The 16,686-nt window shown below is 33.5% G+C and overlaps 1 protein-coding gene and 1 long non-coding RNA gene across 3 annotated transcripts in view; one reads left to right on the top strand and one right to left on the bottom strand.

Moving 5' to 3' along the window:
* LOC125258209 overlaps positions 1-16,686 on the top strand; it is a 28,886-nt gene that overhangs the window by 3,758 nt on the left and 8,442 nt on the right. For both annotated transcript variants that reach the window (XR_007182547.1, XR_007182546.1), the window contains exons 2-3: positions 2,294-2,368; positions 15,440-15,547. This is a non-coding gene — a long non-coding RNA (uncharacterized LOC125258209). The remainder of the gene's footprint in view (positions 1-2,293; positions 2,369-15,439; positions 15,548-16,686) is intronic.
* st18 (ST18 C2H2C-type zinc finger transcription factor) overlaps positions 3,146-16,686 on the bottom strand; it is an 82,824-nt gene continuing 69,283 nt past the window's right edge. Inside the window, exons 14-24 of the mRNA XM_048175099.1 lie at positions 15,420-15,665; positions 13,249-13,361; positions 13,059-13,121; positions 12,893-12,961; positions 12,557-12,619; positions 12,075-12,155; positions 9,365-9,586; positions 8,005-8,093; positions 7,672-7,775; positions 7,422-7,565; positions 3,146-5,187 (exon numbers count right to left, since the gene is read on the bottom strand). Coding sequence (XP_048031056.1) covers positions 5,047-5,187; positions 7,422-7,565; positions 7,672-7,775; positions 8,005-8,093; positions 9,365-9,586; positions 12,075-12,155; positions 12,557-12,619; positions 12,893-12,961; positions 13,059-13,121; positions 13,249-13,361; positions 15,420-15,665 — 1,335 coding nt within the window. The 3' untranslated portion in view covers positions 3,146-5,046. The remainder of the gene's footprint in view (positions 5,188-7,421; positions 7,566-7,671; positions 7,776-8,004; positions 8,094-9,364; positions 9,587-12,074; positions 12,156-12,556; positions 12,620-12,892; positions 12,962-13,058; positions 13,122-13,248; positions 13,362-15,419; positions 15,666-16,686) is intronic.

Here is a 16,686-nt window from a genome sequence, read left to right as displayed (position 1 = left end):
AGGAAACAACTGATGGCTGCTTTTACAAACAATCTTGTAAAAGGCATTCAGTATGTAAGCAAATGTAAGCAAACACTCAACATTAACCAGCTGATTACTAGGCTTAGCAATGAATCAGTGGTTATATTTGAGCAGCTGGGGTCAGTGTCTGTGTGTTTTTAGATTGATTTATGAAGATGATTTTTGGCTTTGTAATCTGTTGATACTCAGTTGCTCCTAGAAAAGAACAAGCATACCTTCTTGTTTACATCCAAAACACGCACCTTGTGCCTATAGGGTTGCATCACTGCATTGCCAAATTAGTCTGAACACAAATGTACCTGCTGTCTGGCATAAATATAGGCCTGATTAAGAGTTATGTTGAAAGCATTTGTCATGTGTCAGTGGTCTCAGCCTGTCAGGAAAACAGTATTCACTTACCACCGTGACATTTTTTTTATTTTCCCATAGGCCATACTACCCTGTTGACCCCTCACGCCCCTGTAAGATCCACTTAGTCCGACTCTATTGGGAAATTACTATTATGAAACAGCTTTAAAATTAGTACTAAGTGTCCATTTATACATATGGACATTACGTTTCAACGATAGAGGACGGTGTTCCTACAGGATTGACTGCAGGTTTTGGAAAGATCAGGCCATGATGTTCAACTCTACGTCATGGGCAATATGTAACAGCATCCAGTGGAATTATGGGTAAAATGATCTCAAAGCAAGGGGTCGTACTTTGCCCTCCTGGAATGCATATAAAGATCAACAAAAAGAGATGGAATAAGATGCAATTTCTTTAAAAACTACTTGCTTATATTTTAATGATAATTACATTATGGGGCGTTTGTGTGTGAGAGAAAGAGAGAATTTACTTAGATATAGTTTGAGGACAAATATGACAATTCACAGCTATTTATTACATACATAATGTAATAATTTATTGTACTAAATAATAGTATATTATATAAAGAAATATTTTTCATTATTGTATTTATTAAATACAATATAATAAATATTACATACGATAATAAAACTGTTTTATTTAATATATGCTCCTATGTGTATATGACAGTCATAGCTGTTTATTACATTCATGATATAATAATTTAACAATTTAAAGTATTAAACAAGTTTACTATTTTAAATAAAAAGTTTTAAAATATATATTTAATATAATAAACATTCGTTTGTGTGTGTATTTGTAATTATTATGTTAAATTAAATTAACTTTTAATTTGTAATTTCTTATTTATTTATTTAGTTATTTTTTTTTTCTAACTTTTATCATAGGGGGTAGGCCTAAAGTTTGAATTAGGGTTAGTCTGTTGTCATAATTAGCTTTATATTACAACAAGATAAGTGTATGGTTTGTCTTCATGTATGTAGGCTAAACTAGTGGTACACAAAAAATATCAAACTAAATGTGAAAACAAATAGTTTTACAAGATCAGATACACATAAAGAAGAACGAATTAAAGGGTTAGTTCACCCAAAAATGAAAATAATGTAATTTATTACTCACCCTCATGTCGTTCCACACCCTTAAGACCTTCGTTCATCTTCGAAACACAAATTAAGATATTTTAGTTGAAATCCGATGGCTCCGTGAGGCCTGCATAGCCAGCAATGACATTTCCTCTCTCAAGATCCATAAAGGTACTAAAAACATATTTAAATCAGATCATGTGAGTACAGTGGTTCAATATTAATATTATAAAGCGACGAGAATATTTTTGGTGCGCCAAAAAAACAAAATAACGACTTATTTAGTGATGGCCGATTTCAAAACACTGCTTCAGGAAGCTTCGGAGCGTTATGAATCGGCGGTTCGAAGCGCCAAAGTCATGTGATTTCAGCAGTTTGGCGGTTTGACACGCGATCCGAATCATGATTCGACACAAAAGATTCATAGCAGTGTTTTGAAATCGGCCATCACTATACAAGTCGTTATTTAGTTTTTTGACGCACCAAAATATTCTCGTCGCTTTATAATATTAATATTGAACCACTGTACTCACATGAACTGATTTAAATATGTTTTTAGTACATTAATGGATCTTGAGAGAGGAAATGTCATTGCTCCCTATGAAGGCCTCACTGAGCCATCGGATTTCAACTAAAATATCTTAATTTGTGTTCCGAAGATGAACGAAGGTCTTACAGGTGTGGGACGGCATGAAGGTGAGTAATAAATGACATTATTTTCATTTTTGGGTGAACTAACCCTTTAAGCTAAATCAACACAAACACACTTGCAGCAAGTCTGTCACGGACCATTTAATAATTGTTGGTTTTGTTTCTAGGTGACGTTTAACAGGAAAGCTGTGCCTCGTTTCAGATAATTAGATGTAATTTGCCTCATCATCAACTCATCAAAGGTAAGGATAAATTACTCTGATAATTATAAAAAGATAATTACAAAGGGTAACAAACCGAACACCATATTTACACGGTACAGCTTTCATATCAGGGCTACACGCTTTTAAAATCTCTTTAATAATCTCTGTGTCTAGTGATTGGACCAGTCGAACTGGTCAAAACTTATTTATTTACCTTTGTAGTTGCTGAGATCGAAATCAGGGTCTTATTTCTCTGTTTGGATGCTTAGTGGTTTGAAACCAGAAATGAAGGCCCGAAGTCTCAAAGTTGCGTCCACACGCCATCTGCTGGTAGATGTGAAAATAGTTTTTGAATGTCTTGAAAAGTTGAGTAGCAACGTTTTAAATGTTAAATTAGATTTGCAAAATAATACATTTTTGATTTGGTTTTGAGCTCTGATGCAATCAAAAAGCCGTTACAACAACAAACGTCTGTGAGGAGCAAAAGTGTGTCCATATTTCATTCAAACTTTTCATTTTTCCAGTGTCTACACTGTATTTTTGCAGTTTTATGAATTTAATATGAGACTACATGGAATATTTATACTTTAAAAAAATATATTTTAACATCGTGGGAGCACTAATTGAATGCTAAAACAAAAAATGAGACATAAACCTTGTGACGGACCAGGTGAAATCACCAATTGTATATGTAAATTTGAACCTAAAATATTGATGGTGAGTAAAATACGCTACATCTATATCAAGTAAATATTTTTTTATATGAGCTTTAATATAAATCATATTTTTATTTGAGCCACTGCACAACGAGCGCGATGCAGATAATTTCAATAGTTTATTTCTACCATACACAAACTGTACAACACAGCGCAGTACTGCTTATGAAATTTTAAAAGTGTAAGGAAATCCTGATATACAAACTACTTGAACTAAAAAAAAACAAAAAAACATTTTTTTTAAAAACAAAAACAAACTAAATAATTTACAGTACCGTGTATTTTACTATTTTTTTCTTTTACACAAAAAATTCATATCACATTACAAAACATCAAATACAAAAAAAGAAAAAATAAATATTCCTCACAAAACTTCCTGAGCAAACAATCTGTGGTTTATAAATTAGGAATTACAAATAATTTAAACAGAATTAATTCTAAATTATACAGTAATTTAGGATAATAATAAAAAAAAAAAATGATTCAGTACAATTCATTATGCTCATTTGGTCAGATAATATAGTGTTTTATTTCCTCTGAATGACCTGTAAATTTGCTTAAACACAGTTTTGACATCATCAATGGAGAATGTAAAACTAGGTTCAACTCCTTAATTAACCTGCACCGATCACACATCTGTGACCCGCTCAAAATGAACACTAAATAACAGAATAAAAGTGCAAAAGGGTACGTTTAGTGTTAGAGAAAGCTTTAAAACGAGGCCGTCTGCGATAGTAACACAGCACTCAGATCTGCTGCGATGACCTCGGCCCTGCATTAAACGCTAAATCAAGTGGTACAGATTCAGTCATAATGGAAAGATTACTCTCTATTGCAGTTGCTTGGCTGAGAATTTGTCCGTTTTTGTATTTTAGTGGGTTAAAGACATGAGAAAATATCATTTGAGAGCCCACTGTTTGTCTCACAGAAGAAGCCAAAGGTTGAGGAGTTCAGTCTTACAGAAAAGAATAAAAACCGTATTGTGCCTGATCATAAAACACTTTTTTACAAGAATATCATTACATACTTAAAATGGCGTATAAACAGTAGGTAAACAGAGTTTAGAGGCTTTTCATTCAGAAAATAAATATACTGCAGAATAAAATGAATCACCATTCACGTAATACTGCTCTACCACAAAACATATCATATTCCATGTACTCATTTACATTTAGGCACATATATGCACACACGGATGTGCACACCAAAGGCAGTTCATATGAACAGAAACGGAAATCGATTATGAAGTCCTTCAACGTGGATGATTTGATTTTTGCTCTGGTCAAGTGTCGCTGTACAGTCGTTCAGAGAGTGAATCGGATAAAATATTCTTATTTTCGCTCACTTATTAGAATACAGATTTATGCGTGAAAACGAATGATGTCATTTGTGGATTAATCACATTAACTACATTAAAAAAAGAACTCAGGGGTGCAAATAGACCAATAACAGCTGCTCACCAACAGGTGGCGCAAGTGGACCATTCTTACATTTCTGTTATTAATAAAAAAAAAATGTAAAAAAAAAGAAGAAGAAATCATCACGAATGCCAGCGATTAAAACTCCCAGTTATTGTACAACAAACGTAGGTAAATGTAAATAAATAAAATTCACAATATGTAAGATTGGCTTTGCATTTTGGAGTTGCAGAAACAAAAAAACAACAATTATGATAGCAATAAATAAATAAATAAATAAATAAGATTACTGTGAGATAAATAGTACTGATGAATAAAGATAATATGTAGCAATAATAATATAACAACACACAAAAGAACAATACGGAATAAAGTCAAGCAAACCATAGGAAATAAATAAGTGCAAAAGGAGGTCAAATCTCACTACGAGGAACATTGAGCTGTAAAAATGTGGCTGGTATTTTTCAGTGCAATGAATTTGTCATGGAATGGAGTTATTCTTTTTTTCACGAGACATATCTTGCACGGATCACAAAGCCAGCCCTCCGCAGATGATCGAACTGTTGTGAAAGAGAGTTTGGACTTAGACATGGATGCCCTTTATGGCCTGTCTGATGCTGTCCAATAAGGCTTTGCATTCTGGCGAGTACTCGTGCTCTGAGTTGTTGTACATATCCGTCAGCGTGTTCACGTACGCTTCGAAGTTCTGTTCATTTATCGGACCCTGGAACAGATTGAAGAACAGATTTCAGTAACTCCTAAATGCATGTTTCATAAATGCATTCATCCCTTACAAACATGCACCATTTTAACTATACGCTATATTTAACTATACACCCACAAACCCAGTGATTGGGTTGTTTTAACCCAGCGGTTGGGTTAAATGTTTGCCCAAAGTGCTGGGCAGTTTTATTTAACTCAACTATTGTTTAAAAATGACTATATGTCTGGCTTAAAATGAACCCAAAATAGGTTGGAAATTAAAAATCAGACACATAATTACTAGAGGCAACAATAATAATCAAAAGGTGAACATTTATTAATAAGCAATTTAATAAATGTTTATTTTTATTCATTAAGCTTATTAATAACTGTTTTTATTAATTAAACATATCATTAAATATGTTCATTTCCAACATATTTTGGGTTCATTTTAAAGCAATACAGTAATTTTTAAACAATAGTTGAGTTAAATAAAACTACCCAGCAGGTTGAGCAAACATTTAACCCAATTGCTGGGTTTGTCCATATTCAACTCAACTTGGGTTGTTTTTAACCCAGCATTAGTTAGTGTGTAGTTTAGTTCAAATCATACTGAATTAATTTCTAAAGAAATCAATAAAACATATTAAATTAACCTTCTTCAAACAACAAGAAATCGTTTTAAGACTATCAGCGGAGGCTAATATCAAGCTACCACAGTTATAATGTTGTGCTTTGGCAGAAACGATGCTGGGTTAAAAACAACCCAAGTTGGGTTAAATATAGACAAACCAAGCGATTGGGTTGTTTGGACTCAGCATTTTGGTTAAATGTTTGACCAACCTGCTGGGTAGTTTTGTTGAACCCAACTACTGTTTAAAAATGACTATATGGCTGGATTAAAATGAACCCAAAATAGGTTGGAAATTAAAAATCAGACATAATTACTACACTCTAAAAATGCTGGGTTAAAAACAACCCAAGCTGGGTTAAATATGGACAAACCCAGCAATTGGGTTGTTTAAACCTAGCGGTTGGGTTAAATGTTTGCCCACGCTGCTGGGTAGTTTTATTTAACTCAACTATTGTATTGCTTGTTTAAAATGAACCCAGCGTATGTTGGAAATTAACATTTATTAATATGTTTAATACATGTACATTTATTAATAAGTTTAATGAATAATAATTAAACATTTATTAAATTGCTTATTAATTAATGTTCACCTTTTGATTATTATTTTTGCCTCTGGTAATTATGTCTGATTTTTAATTTCCAACCTATTTTGAGTTTTTTAAGCCAGCCAATATAGCATTTTTTAAACAATAGTTGGGTTAAATAAAACTGCCCAGCACGCTGGGCAAACATTTAACCCAACCGCTGGGTTTGTCAATTTTCAACCCAACTTGGGCTGTTTTAACCCAGCATTTTTTAGTGTATAAAGGCAACAGTAATAATCAAAAGGTGTACATTTATTAAGAAGCAATTTAAAAATGTTTAGTATTTAATTACTGCTCATTTATTAAACGTATTCATAAATGTTAATTTCCAACCTATTTTAGGTTCATTTTAAGCGAGCAATATAGTCATTTTTAAAACAATAGTTGAGTGGGTTATTGGGTTATTTTTAGCCCAGCATTTTTTAAGAGTGTACACTGTAGAAAGTAAAAAAAAAAGTACAGCTGGTTCTTTAAGGACATTTATAGCTGATAAGACCCTTAATATTTTGTTGCTGTTCCTGCATAAGAATTACTGCAGCAATATTTCATCTGATTGTTTGAATTTAATTATATGCTGATTCATTTTAGTGTCACTCATTTATCATTGTTGTAAGATATTAAAAGGTGCTTCCTGGGCCTGGAATTAAATCTCGTCCCCCTCTTTTTGATATAATGTATTCAACCGAGATGTGACATCATGATCTGAACTGAGCTTGAATAGAAAAGTTTTAAACCATATCATGTTCCTTGTTGTATTTGATATCCATATCAAATATCCATATCCAAAGAACTGATTAAATGTCCTCCCTATACTTATGAATTAATTTTTATCCCTGGTGCCCAAACGCACTCTTTTACGGCCAAATACCATCACAATGCAAGCTGATATTTTACAGTGTTTTCAGTTACCATGATCAATTTCTGTAAGGGACTGCAGCGATCAGAAAACTGTGGTAATGTTTGTCAAAATGATTCAGATGTGTAGGAAAAGAGCATGTCTCAGCGTGAGTAAATGTTTCAGCGTGAGGTCCGTCTCACCATTTGCGGCAACTGGATATCTGTGAGACTGTTGATAAGTGCTTGACTGAGACGCGCTAACTCCTTCAACAGACTGTCGTTGTGTTGCTCAATTATCTTATTCTCCTCCTCGATAGTCTTAAGGTTACACTCCATGGATGAAATCTGTTTTAAAACAGGGAGAAACGAGGTCGTATCTCTGAAACTTCATTACCCACAATCTTCTCACACAAGCGTGTGAGAAGGTGAAATAAATTGAAATGTTATTTACCTGAGTCTGGAGCTGCATCATGTCTGCTTCTATCTTCAGATTGGATTCATTTAGCTCCTTTATTTCGTGATCCAAGTGCTGCATGTCTTCATTGTTTTCAATGCCTGATTGACAAGAGACAAACCAGGCAATGTTAATGAACACTTCCATAGATAGAGACTTCTTCCAAAATCTGAACTTAATTATGTGGGAGAGCTGTTGTAACTTTTGGAGCTCTTAATTTTTCTTCTCAGGAGATAAACACAACCTCACACTATGATGATAATAATATTAGCAGCTCAAACTTTTTAGCTTTATTTTGAAGTCATCCTTTTAAGCAGTTGAATTGCTCACCACTGCTGGTTTTGAGTTTGATGGTCATCATCTCCTCATCGGAGAGCTTCTTCTTGATACTCTGGGCGTTTAGTGGACATCCTGACAAACTGGAAAGGGACAAAATCTACAGATCAATATTTGGAGTAGTTTTTCCTTATTATAACTACATAAATTATAATCTAGTTTTAGGAATCATCAGATAATAAGTACAAAATAAGTATGAACATAATCTGTGAAATTCACACAATGTTTAAAATTACACATGATAATGTTATTGGATACTGTAAGAGTGACCAAAAATTAATTAACCAGAGTCTAACTCAGATATAATGTACTGTAGTTATAATATTGTAAATAATATAACAGTCAGTTCTGTAATCTGCATTTCATATATATATATATATATATATATATATATATATATTAGATTATAAATGATACAACACACATATATATATATATATATATATATATATATATATATATATATATATATATATATATACTGTACATACATGTGTGTGTCTGTATATATAAAATATATATTTTTAATTAATGTTATATATATATATAACATTAGATTATATATGATACAACACACATATTAAATATATATATATATATATATATACTGTACATACATGTGTGTGTCTGTATATATAAAATATATATTTTTAATTAATGCTATATATATATATAAATAACATTAGATTATATATGATACAACACACATATATATATATATATATATATATATATATATATATATATATACTGTACATACATGTGTGTGTCTGTATATATATAATATATATTTTTTAATTAATGTTAATATATATATATATATGTGTATATAAAACATTAGATTATATATGATACAACACACACACATATATATATATATATATGTATATATATATATATATATATATATATATATATATATGTATAAATGATATTAACATATATATATATATATATATATATATATATATATATATATATATATATTAATTTAATACAATACAATATCTTCAGTCTACACCTTTTTTGATTATGTATATTTTTTATTTATTATGAAAAACTGTCTGAGGACCAAAACAAATTTTTGTAAAATATAATATTATATAATAGTTCATAATATATTCAGTCTAAAATGTTTATTGGTAGTATAACTTAGTAGTATAACTCACACCACTTTAGTCTTCAGTGAAATCAATGTAAATTGTCCTGTTGTTAATGGCATCGTAAATATGTATTTCCGTAAATAACTCAGAAAGTTCACAATAAATGTGTCCAGAGGTCTCATTATACTGTAGATGGGTTTTAAAGTTTAATATCAGAATTGAAGTTTCAGGTTATCACATTGTTTCCTCACCTCCTGTGCGTAACGAAGACGTTGTTGGCGTGACCCAAGCCATTGCAGCCGGGCAGAGGGCAGTGCGGAAGTTCCTGTTTACAGCCATTCCAGGAGAAGGCCGATCCGTTCACGGAGCTTTCCTTCTGCCGCTTGGTGGCGATGGGGCAGCTTCCGGCGCTGCGATGAGACGTGTATTTACCCGACACGTGGCCCTGACCGTCACAACCTGCCACCGGGCACCTGGTGCGCGAGAAAGTAAATACATATTTACCATGCCATTAACAGCAAGACAATACATACTGATTTGGCTAAAGTGGTGTGAGTTATACCACTAAAAACATTTTAGACTGAATTTATGTAGCATTCATATGTAGATTTCTGTATTTTTAATAACTTGCTCAGAGGGAACAAGGTCATAATCTGCATCACAAAGGTTGTTTGGTATTGATTTCTGGGTCACCATGCCAAAACACACACAGATGTGACCTGACCCCTCGACATGCTTAAATTAAACCCCCTGCGCAGCCCTCTTTTGTTGTCCTAAACTCAACAGAGTAACACTGTGATTGTGGAAGATAATCTCTTATTTGAGATTGAACTGAACTAGTTTCAGAGCTTATAACCGAGAGTCTTTGCAAACACAAATGAGCCCATATACATTCAGTTGATAATTTGATGGCTAAAACTTCCCCACACCACCGTCGCGCATTTGTCATTTTGTCTGTAAACACCACCCCCCCACCCCCAATTTGCAGAGTTGAAAGACTTTTCAAATACCATTAAGAAGATTAATCCTGTGAAATGCTGATTAAAAATGTATTCAAAACAGAAAAAAAAGGCTGGAATAATTCTATCGGCGCACGCAAAAAAGTCTGCGCTTCGTCGGAAACGCACTCCAGTAAATAATTACGGGCATGGAGGTTAACGTGCCTCCGATGGAAAACATAAGCCCTACCAAGTTGAAGACTAGAGTGGTGAGGAGTTGGCCAATTTATTTTGCTGCTCACTTTCCCCCTAGGTCAGTAATGGAATGACATAAATTGCACATAATTGTTGTGCGTCCTCCACAGGGGGGAAAAAGCACATGATTTGGAGGTGGCTGACCCTTTCCCTGATAGCCCATATTGGAAGAGGTGAGAGGTTATCTGGGATAGTACAAATAGCTTGTCTACAGGCCTATATGGGAAAGGTTGTTATGGCAGTTTTGGCTCTAATACACTGACTAAAACAAGACAACATTACGACTCCAACACTGGCCGTCGGGTCCAGCTCCGGGAATGGCGTCCCTGACCGCGGAACAACAGAGATGGGCCATATGGCCGACAATTTACAATAATCTAGCGACATTACAGATGTAGCCAGGGTCTGCTTTCCGTTTCTCCAGCCGTCCATTTCTCTGCCTCTCTATTCCTCCTTTAATGTGCGCGGACCTGCTACCGTCTAATTCCTAAGCTCTCGTCTTTGCATTAGTAATTAAAAATGAAATACTAGCCCAGATGCAAAAGTAGGAAAGCCCTGTCACTCTGGGTTAGACTTTGGATTTAAGGCTGGAATCAATTCAATTAATTTTTTTTCCTCCATAGTATTATGTTTTTAAAGAGCAAACTGCTGCATTAATTGTAATTAAACGAGATCTTACAGGAAAACGAGGAAAGAGTTTTGAGCTGATATTTTTGAACGGTATTTCTAGGAAGCGCGGTTCTACAAACGTGAACTATCTTTAAATAAATTTTATATATATTTGTGTGTGTGTGTGTGTGTATGTATATATATATATATATATATATATATATATATACTGTAAAAAAGAATTGTTGGTTTAACTTAAAAAAGTAAGTTACCTGATTGCCTTAAAATTTTGAGTTGACTGAAATAAAAAATTTGAGTTAATACAATGAAGGTGACTGATTTAACCAACAGAAATATATTATTTCTGTTGGTTATATACAGTATATATTAACCGCATTATCTAAGTTGATTTGACAAAAGAAACAATGTTGTGATAAAACATGACTATTTTTTTTTGCATATATAAATATAAATATACATGAACTATATATATATATATATATATATATATATATATATATATATATATATATATATATATATATATATATATATATATGATAGTTCATGTTTGTAGAACTGTTTCCTAGAAATACTGTTCAATAATATCTTTTAAAGGTCTTTTTTGTCTTTTTTTTTAACAAAAATTATCAATAAAAACAGGATCATCAAAATCAGGAGCTCAAACAATATTTTTTTCAAAATTTTATATGATAAAAATGTGGGATACAGCAAAATGTTATGTTTTTGGCACTTATTTAAAAGATTTCCCATTAGTTAATAATTTAACATTTTTTCCAATATACTGACAAATCACTATTTTATACATTTAAATCTAGCTACATTTCATGCTAGGTTAATTTAATTTTAAATAATTCAATAATAGTTTTTAGAACTTTGGAGAAAAAAATGGGACTTGTGCCTCTAATACTAAAAAAAAAACAAAAAACAAAAAAAAAAAAACAATGCAACACCTATTCATGGAAAGTGCATACTACATTTCGGTTCAAATCTTTTAAATCTTTCATCAAACAAACAAGAAACTTTGTGTAAAATGTTGAAGCTTTAGTAAACACATTTTGTATAAAGTAAATCCTTTCTCTTAAATCAGAATAAAAACACCAAACAATTGGTTGTCATTGTTTTGGTGGTGTCTTACTTCATCTCTGGCTCTTCTTTGTCCTCTTTGCTTGGCGTGAGCTTCAAGCTTCCTTTCCTGGCACGAGGGCATCCTGACAGACTGGGAAGGAACATGACATATGTGACGAACCTTTCAGAAGTTCAAGCGTGCAGACGCGTGTGTGGGAAAGATACTGCCGCTGCGTTTACTGCGTGATGTTTCAAGCTTTGACACCTGTCGTGTTGCCATTGAACAGGGGTCATTACCTCAACAGCCGTGAAATGCCACAAAGTATTTACTCTTTGGCGATTACCCGGTTTTAAATGCAAATGATTTAACCCACTGAGCGCCTTTGTATAACATCTTGAATTAGAAAACACTGGTTTAAAAATTAAATGTTATATAATAAAAAGCATGACCACTTATGTTGTGCAAAAACATCAAAAATGTCACTACAATTTCACCTTTCATTCAAGTCTATGATTATTTTGGAGAGATTTCCTGTCTAATGAGATGCTCACCTCCTATGAGATGCATAGTTTCCTGTCACATGACCTGAGCCGTCACAACCAGGAGTTGGGCACCTTTAAAAGAAATAGAAATTAATATATATAACAAATATTCTTAATAAATTAATAATGTTAATATTATAATTATAATACAATTATTAAAATAATCATTACATTTAATTGAAAATTAAAATAAAAAAATAATATTAAAATAAATAAAATATTATTCAAATTAAAATAGTAGTTAGTGGTTATAATGATTAATACAATATATATTTTTCCATTTATTTACATCATTACATTATATTTATATTATTGCTTTAAATTCTCTGTAACTTTAATTCTTACTTTAGCTCTTGAGAATTAGCAGCCATTAGTGATTTCAGGGTCTTATCAGCCAATGGGCAACCAGATACACTAAAAAAAAATAAAAACAGGAGACATAATGTATATTTTTCAAGATGATGTTGCAGCTTGAAAAATAAAGAGGGTGTCGGTAGACGGGGTTTCTCACCTTCTGTGTGACGCATAATTTCCTGTCACATGACCACTACCATCACAACCTGGTGTCGGACAACTGCAAAGAGAATAAGAAACGAATAAATGGCCGAATGAATGTTTACAGCTTATGATGTACTTGATCGACTAGACATAAGATCTTAGGCATGCTAATGTGTGAACAGTGGTTCAAATGATTGTATTACCTCATCAGCTCTTTTTTGGTGTCTCTTATGAGCATCTTGTTTTTTGCACTTGCCATGTTAGCGTCCCCGTTGTACGCTTTATCCTCTAGAGATGCCTTCTCCAACTGATCCATCTACAAGACAAAGAACAAAATGTCAAAACACTCTGCAATTTTGAAGTCATGATGGTCACTTAAAACTGGCATGCTGTAGGCACACAGCCCCTAATAGTCTGTGAGAGGTTTGATGCTGCTTAGTCAAACATATATCCATTTAAACTCTGGTGTAATCCCTCATAGTATTTATGAAGGGAGAGCTGGGTGTAAAACCTTTGGATTTACTTACTTTTTTTTTTTTATCAGGTAAGTATCTTTGAGAACCAGATGTCAGATGGAGAATCAGACAAACATACAACTGTCTGGGTTTGTTCTTTGACTCCAAAGAGGATAAAAAATTGCCAGCTTTTCAGGAACATTCTTCTGCAATTTATTTTCAATTTTGCTTTCGTGTCAGAGCGGGATATCACAACAGACAGAGTGCCTTAAGGTTGTGACTGACTGAAGGAGATAATTTAGATGAATAAGTCGAAACTTAAGGGTTTTATGTTGAATATGTTTCTAATGTAGCGTACACAAAGAGCATTTAGACACTGGATGTGGTTTCCTCAGGACATTATTATAATTAGACTTTATTAATTTTCCACCCAATCCTATTAGAGTTTAATACAATTTTGAGGTAATTAGGATTTATAAATTAATTAATACTTTTACTCAAAAAGGATGCATTAAATTGATCAAAAGTGACAGTAAAGACATTTATAATTTTATAAAAATATTTCTATTTCAAATAAATGCTGTCTCTATTCATCAAAAAATGTTTTTCACGCAATATTAAGCAGCACAACTGTTTTCAACATTTTGATAATAAGAAGAAATGTTTGTTGAGCACAAAATCAGCATATTAGAATGATTTCTGAAGGATCATGTGACACTGAAGACTGGAGTAATGATGCTGAAAATTCAGCTTTGAATCACAGGAATAAATTACATTTTAAGACATTCAAACACAAAACAGTTATTTAAAATGGTAATAATATTTCACAATATTACAGTTTTTACTGTATTTCTGATCAAATAAATGCAGCCTTGGTGAGCAGAAGAGACATCTTTCAAAAACATTTAAAAATCTTACCAACCCTAATCGTTTGATATGTGATGCATTTAAACCTTGAGATTTTACACAATATATTACTCGGACTTTAAAGGGGTCCTTGATTATGATTTCACTTTTTTAATTTTAGTTAGTGTGTAATGTTGGTGTTTGAGCATAAACAACATCTGCAAAGTTACAACGCTCAAAGTTCAATGCAAAGGGAGATATTTTCTACTTAAGGACTACAACAAACAGCTGGTATGGACTTCAACAAGCTTCTTCCCAGGTTGGTGACATCACGACCCCCAAAATTTACATAAACCCCACCCCCAAGAACACGCAATAAAGGGGGTGAGGCCATGTTGAGCTGTTTTAGAGAAGAGGAAGAGTTGTTGTAGTAGAGTGTCGTTGTCATGCTGTCATTTTACACCGACTGCTTCCCAAACGAGGGTCAATTTAACGCTGGATTTGCACAAAAGATTAACATGACGGCACATGCTAGTGGATGAGTTGAATCAACTCCACAGCAACTACATAAATTTATCCACTAACCATTCAGAAACGTCCATTTATAAAATTTGTAACTTCTGAGTCTCTCCATCAGTGTCGACTCCGGTTTGAACAATGTAAGGCTGAACACCGTTACTGACAATCCTCATTTTGGCTGCGTGAGATTCTCCAGCTTTGTTGTTGTTGAGCAACTGAAGCATGAGCTGTTAAAGCTCCGCCCTCTTCTGGAAAGGGGGCCGGGAGCAGCAGCTCATTTGCATTTAAAGGGACACACACAAAAACGTGTTTTTTCTCACACCCAAATAGGGGCAAATTTGACAAGCTATAATAAATGATCTGTGGGGTATTTTGAGCTGAAACTTTAGACACATTCTGGGGACACCAGAGACTTATATTACATCTTGTGAAAAGGGGCATAATAGGTCCCCTTTAGCATTCGTCCTCATGTATGAACTTGCATGTATGAAATATTTTAAAAACACTATTTGTAAAAGTTATACTTCATACTTCAATAGCTGCCTCTCTCTCACCTCTTTGTCTTGTTGGACAGGTGTTTTGCTGTAGTTCAGCGGTGTGTCCCAGGCATCCCGTTCATAGAGAACACGGTAGATGGCCGGGGAGATCTGGAGACCCGTCGCTTTGGCTAGAGAAGATTCAGGTGGGGTGAAAAGAGCATCTCCTAACACTGGCATCACAGGAGAGTCTCTCGCCTTTTCTCTCTTTTTCTTCATACTTAAATCCAGCGTTCCGTTCTCGTCCACCTCAATGAGCGAGTCCTAAATGAAAAGGAACATAAAAAGTCTTGTAGATAACCAACCTTTGATAACTAGAAAATAGTGTTTTGAACTTGTCTTCCAAGCATAGAGCTAGAAAATCCACACTATTGCTAGTTAGAGACTTGAACGAACTCCTAACTCTTAATATTACAATTATGTGTGTAACTCAACAGAATAATAAGAAATGTTTCTTGAGCAGCAAATCAGCATATTAGAATGATTTCTGAAGGATCATGTGACACTGAAGACTGGAGTAGTGAGTAGTACCCCAAAAGTTTTGAAGAGTAGTGTACATACTACAGTTGCTATACTTAAAAAAAAAATCTTTTCTTATTGTGAAATTAAATAATTAAATAAGTGCCACTTTTTCTAGTTCATGGACATAGATATGAATTGGAGTTATTTATTTTTCTTCTATTTTTTTTTTTTTTTCAGTGAAAACTGGTTTTGAGGTGTCAACCACAGTGGTTTTAGGTAAACAACATTAAGAGTGAGTTTTAAAGCTCTGCGTTGCTTAATATTTTCACCAACAGATGTGCAGGTGTGTAAATTTGTGTTATAGCAAAGAGTTTTTATGAAACTCGTTAACTAAAACGTGTCACACCAATTATATCACACACATTCCACACGGTAGCAAACAAAGGAGAGCTTTTCAGAAACTAATCATGATAATTCAGATTACAAACCAAATATGGCACTCTCTCTAACCAGCTAGAACTGACCGACAGTGCACCTATCGAGTTCATCCCTGCGCACGATGTGAGTTTTTCTCATCTGATGACATTCTCTCCAGCCTCAGAAACAAGTGAGGTGACATCTTTCTCCCACACTTCCCTGAAACGCTGCAAGACGTTAAGCCTTATTCTTAGAAAAAAACAAGCAACTTGGCACGAACAGGGAAATCAAGATACTTAACATGCATAAAGACATTTCGACACAGACATCAGCAGATGACAGATCGGCTAACACTGTTTTATTCATTCGCTCAGTTTGTACAGTATACCTGCTCTCTGCCCACTGC

The sequence above is a fragment of the Megalobrama amblycephala genome, linkage group LG22 (genome assembly GCF_018812025.1).
Source record: "Megalobrama amblycephala isolate DHTTF-2021 linkage group LG22, ASM1881202v1, whole genome shotgun sequence".
Taxonomy (NCBI): Eukaryota; Metazoa; Chordata; class Actinopteri; order Cypriniformes; family Xenocyprididae; genus Megalobrama; species Megalobrama amblycephala.
This window is presented reverse-complemented; position numbering and strand designations above follow the sequence as displayed.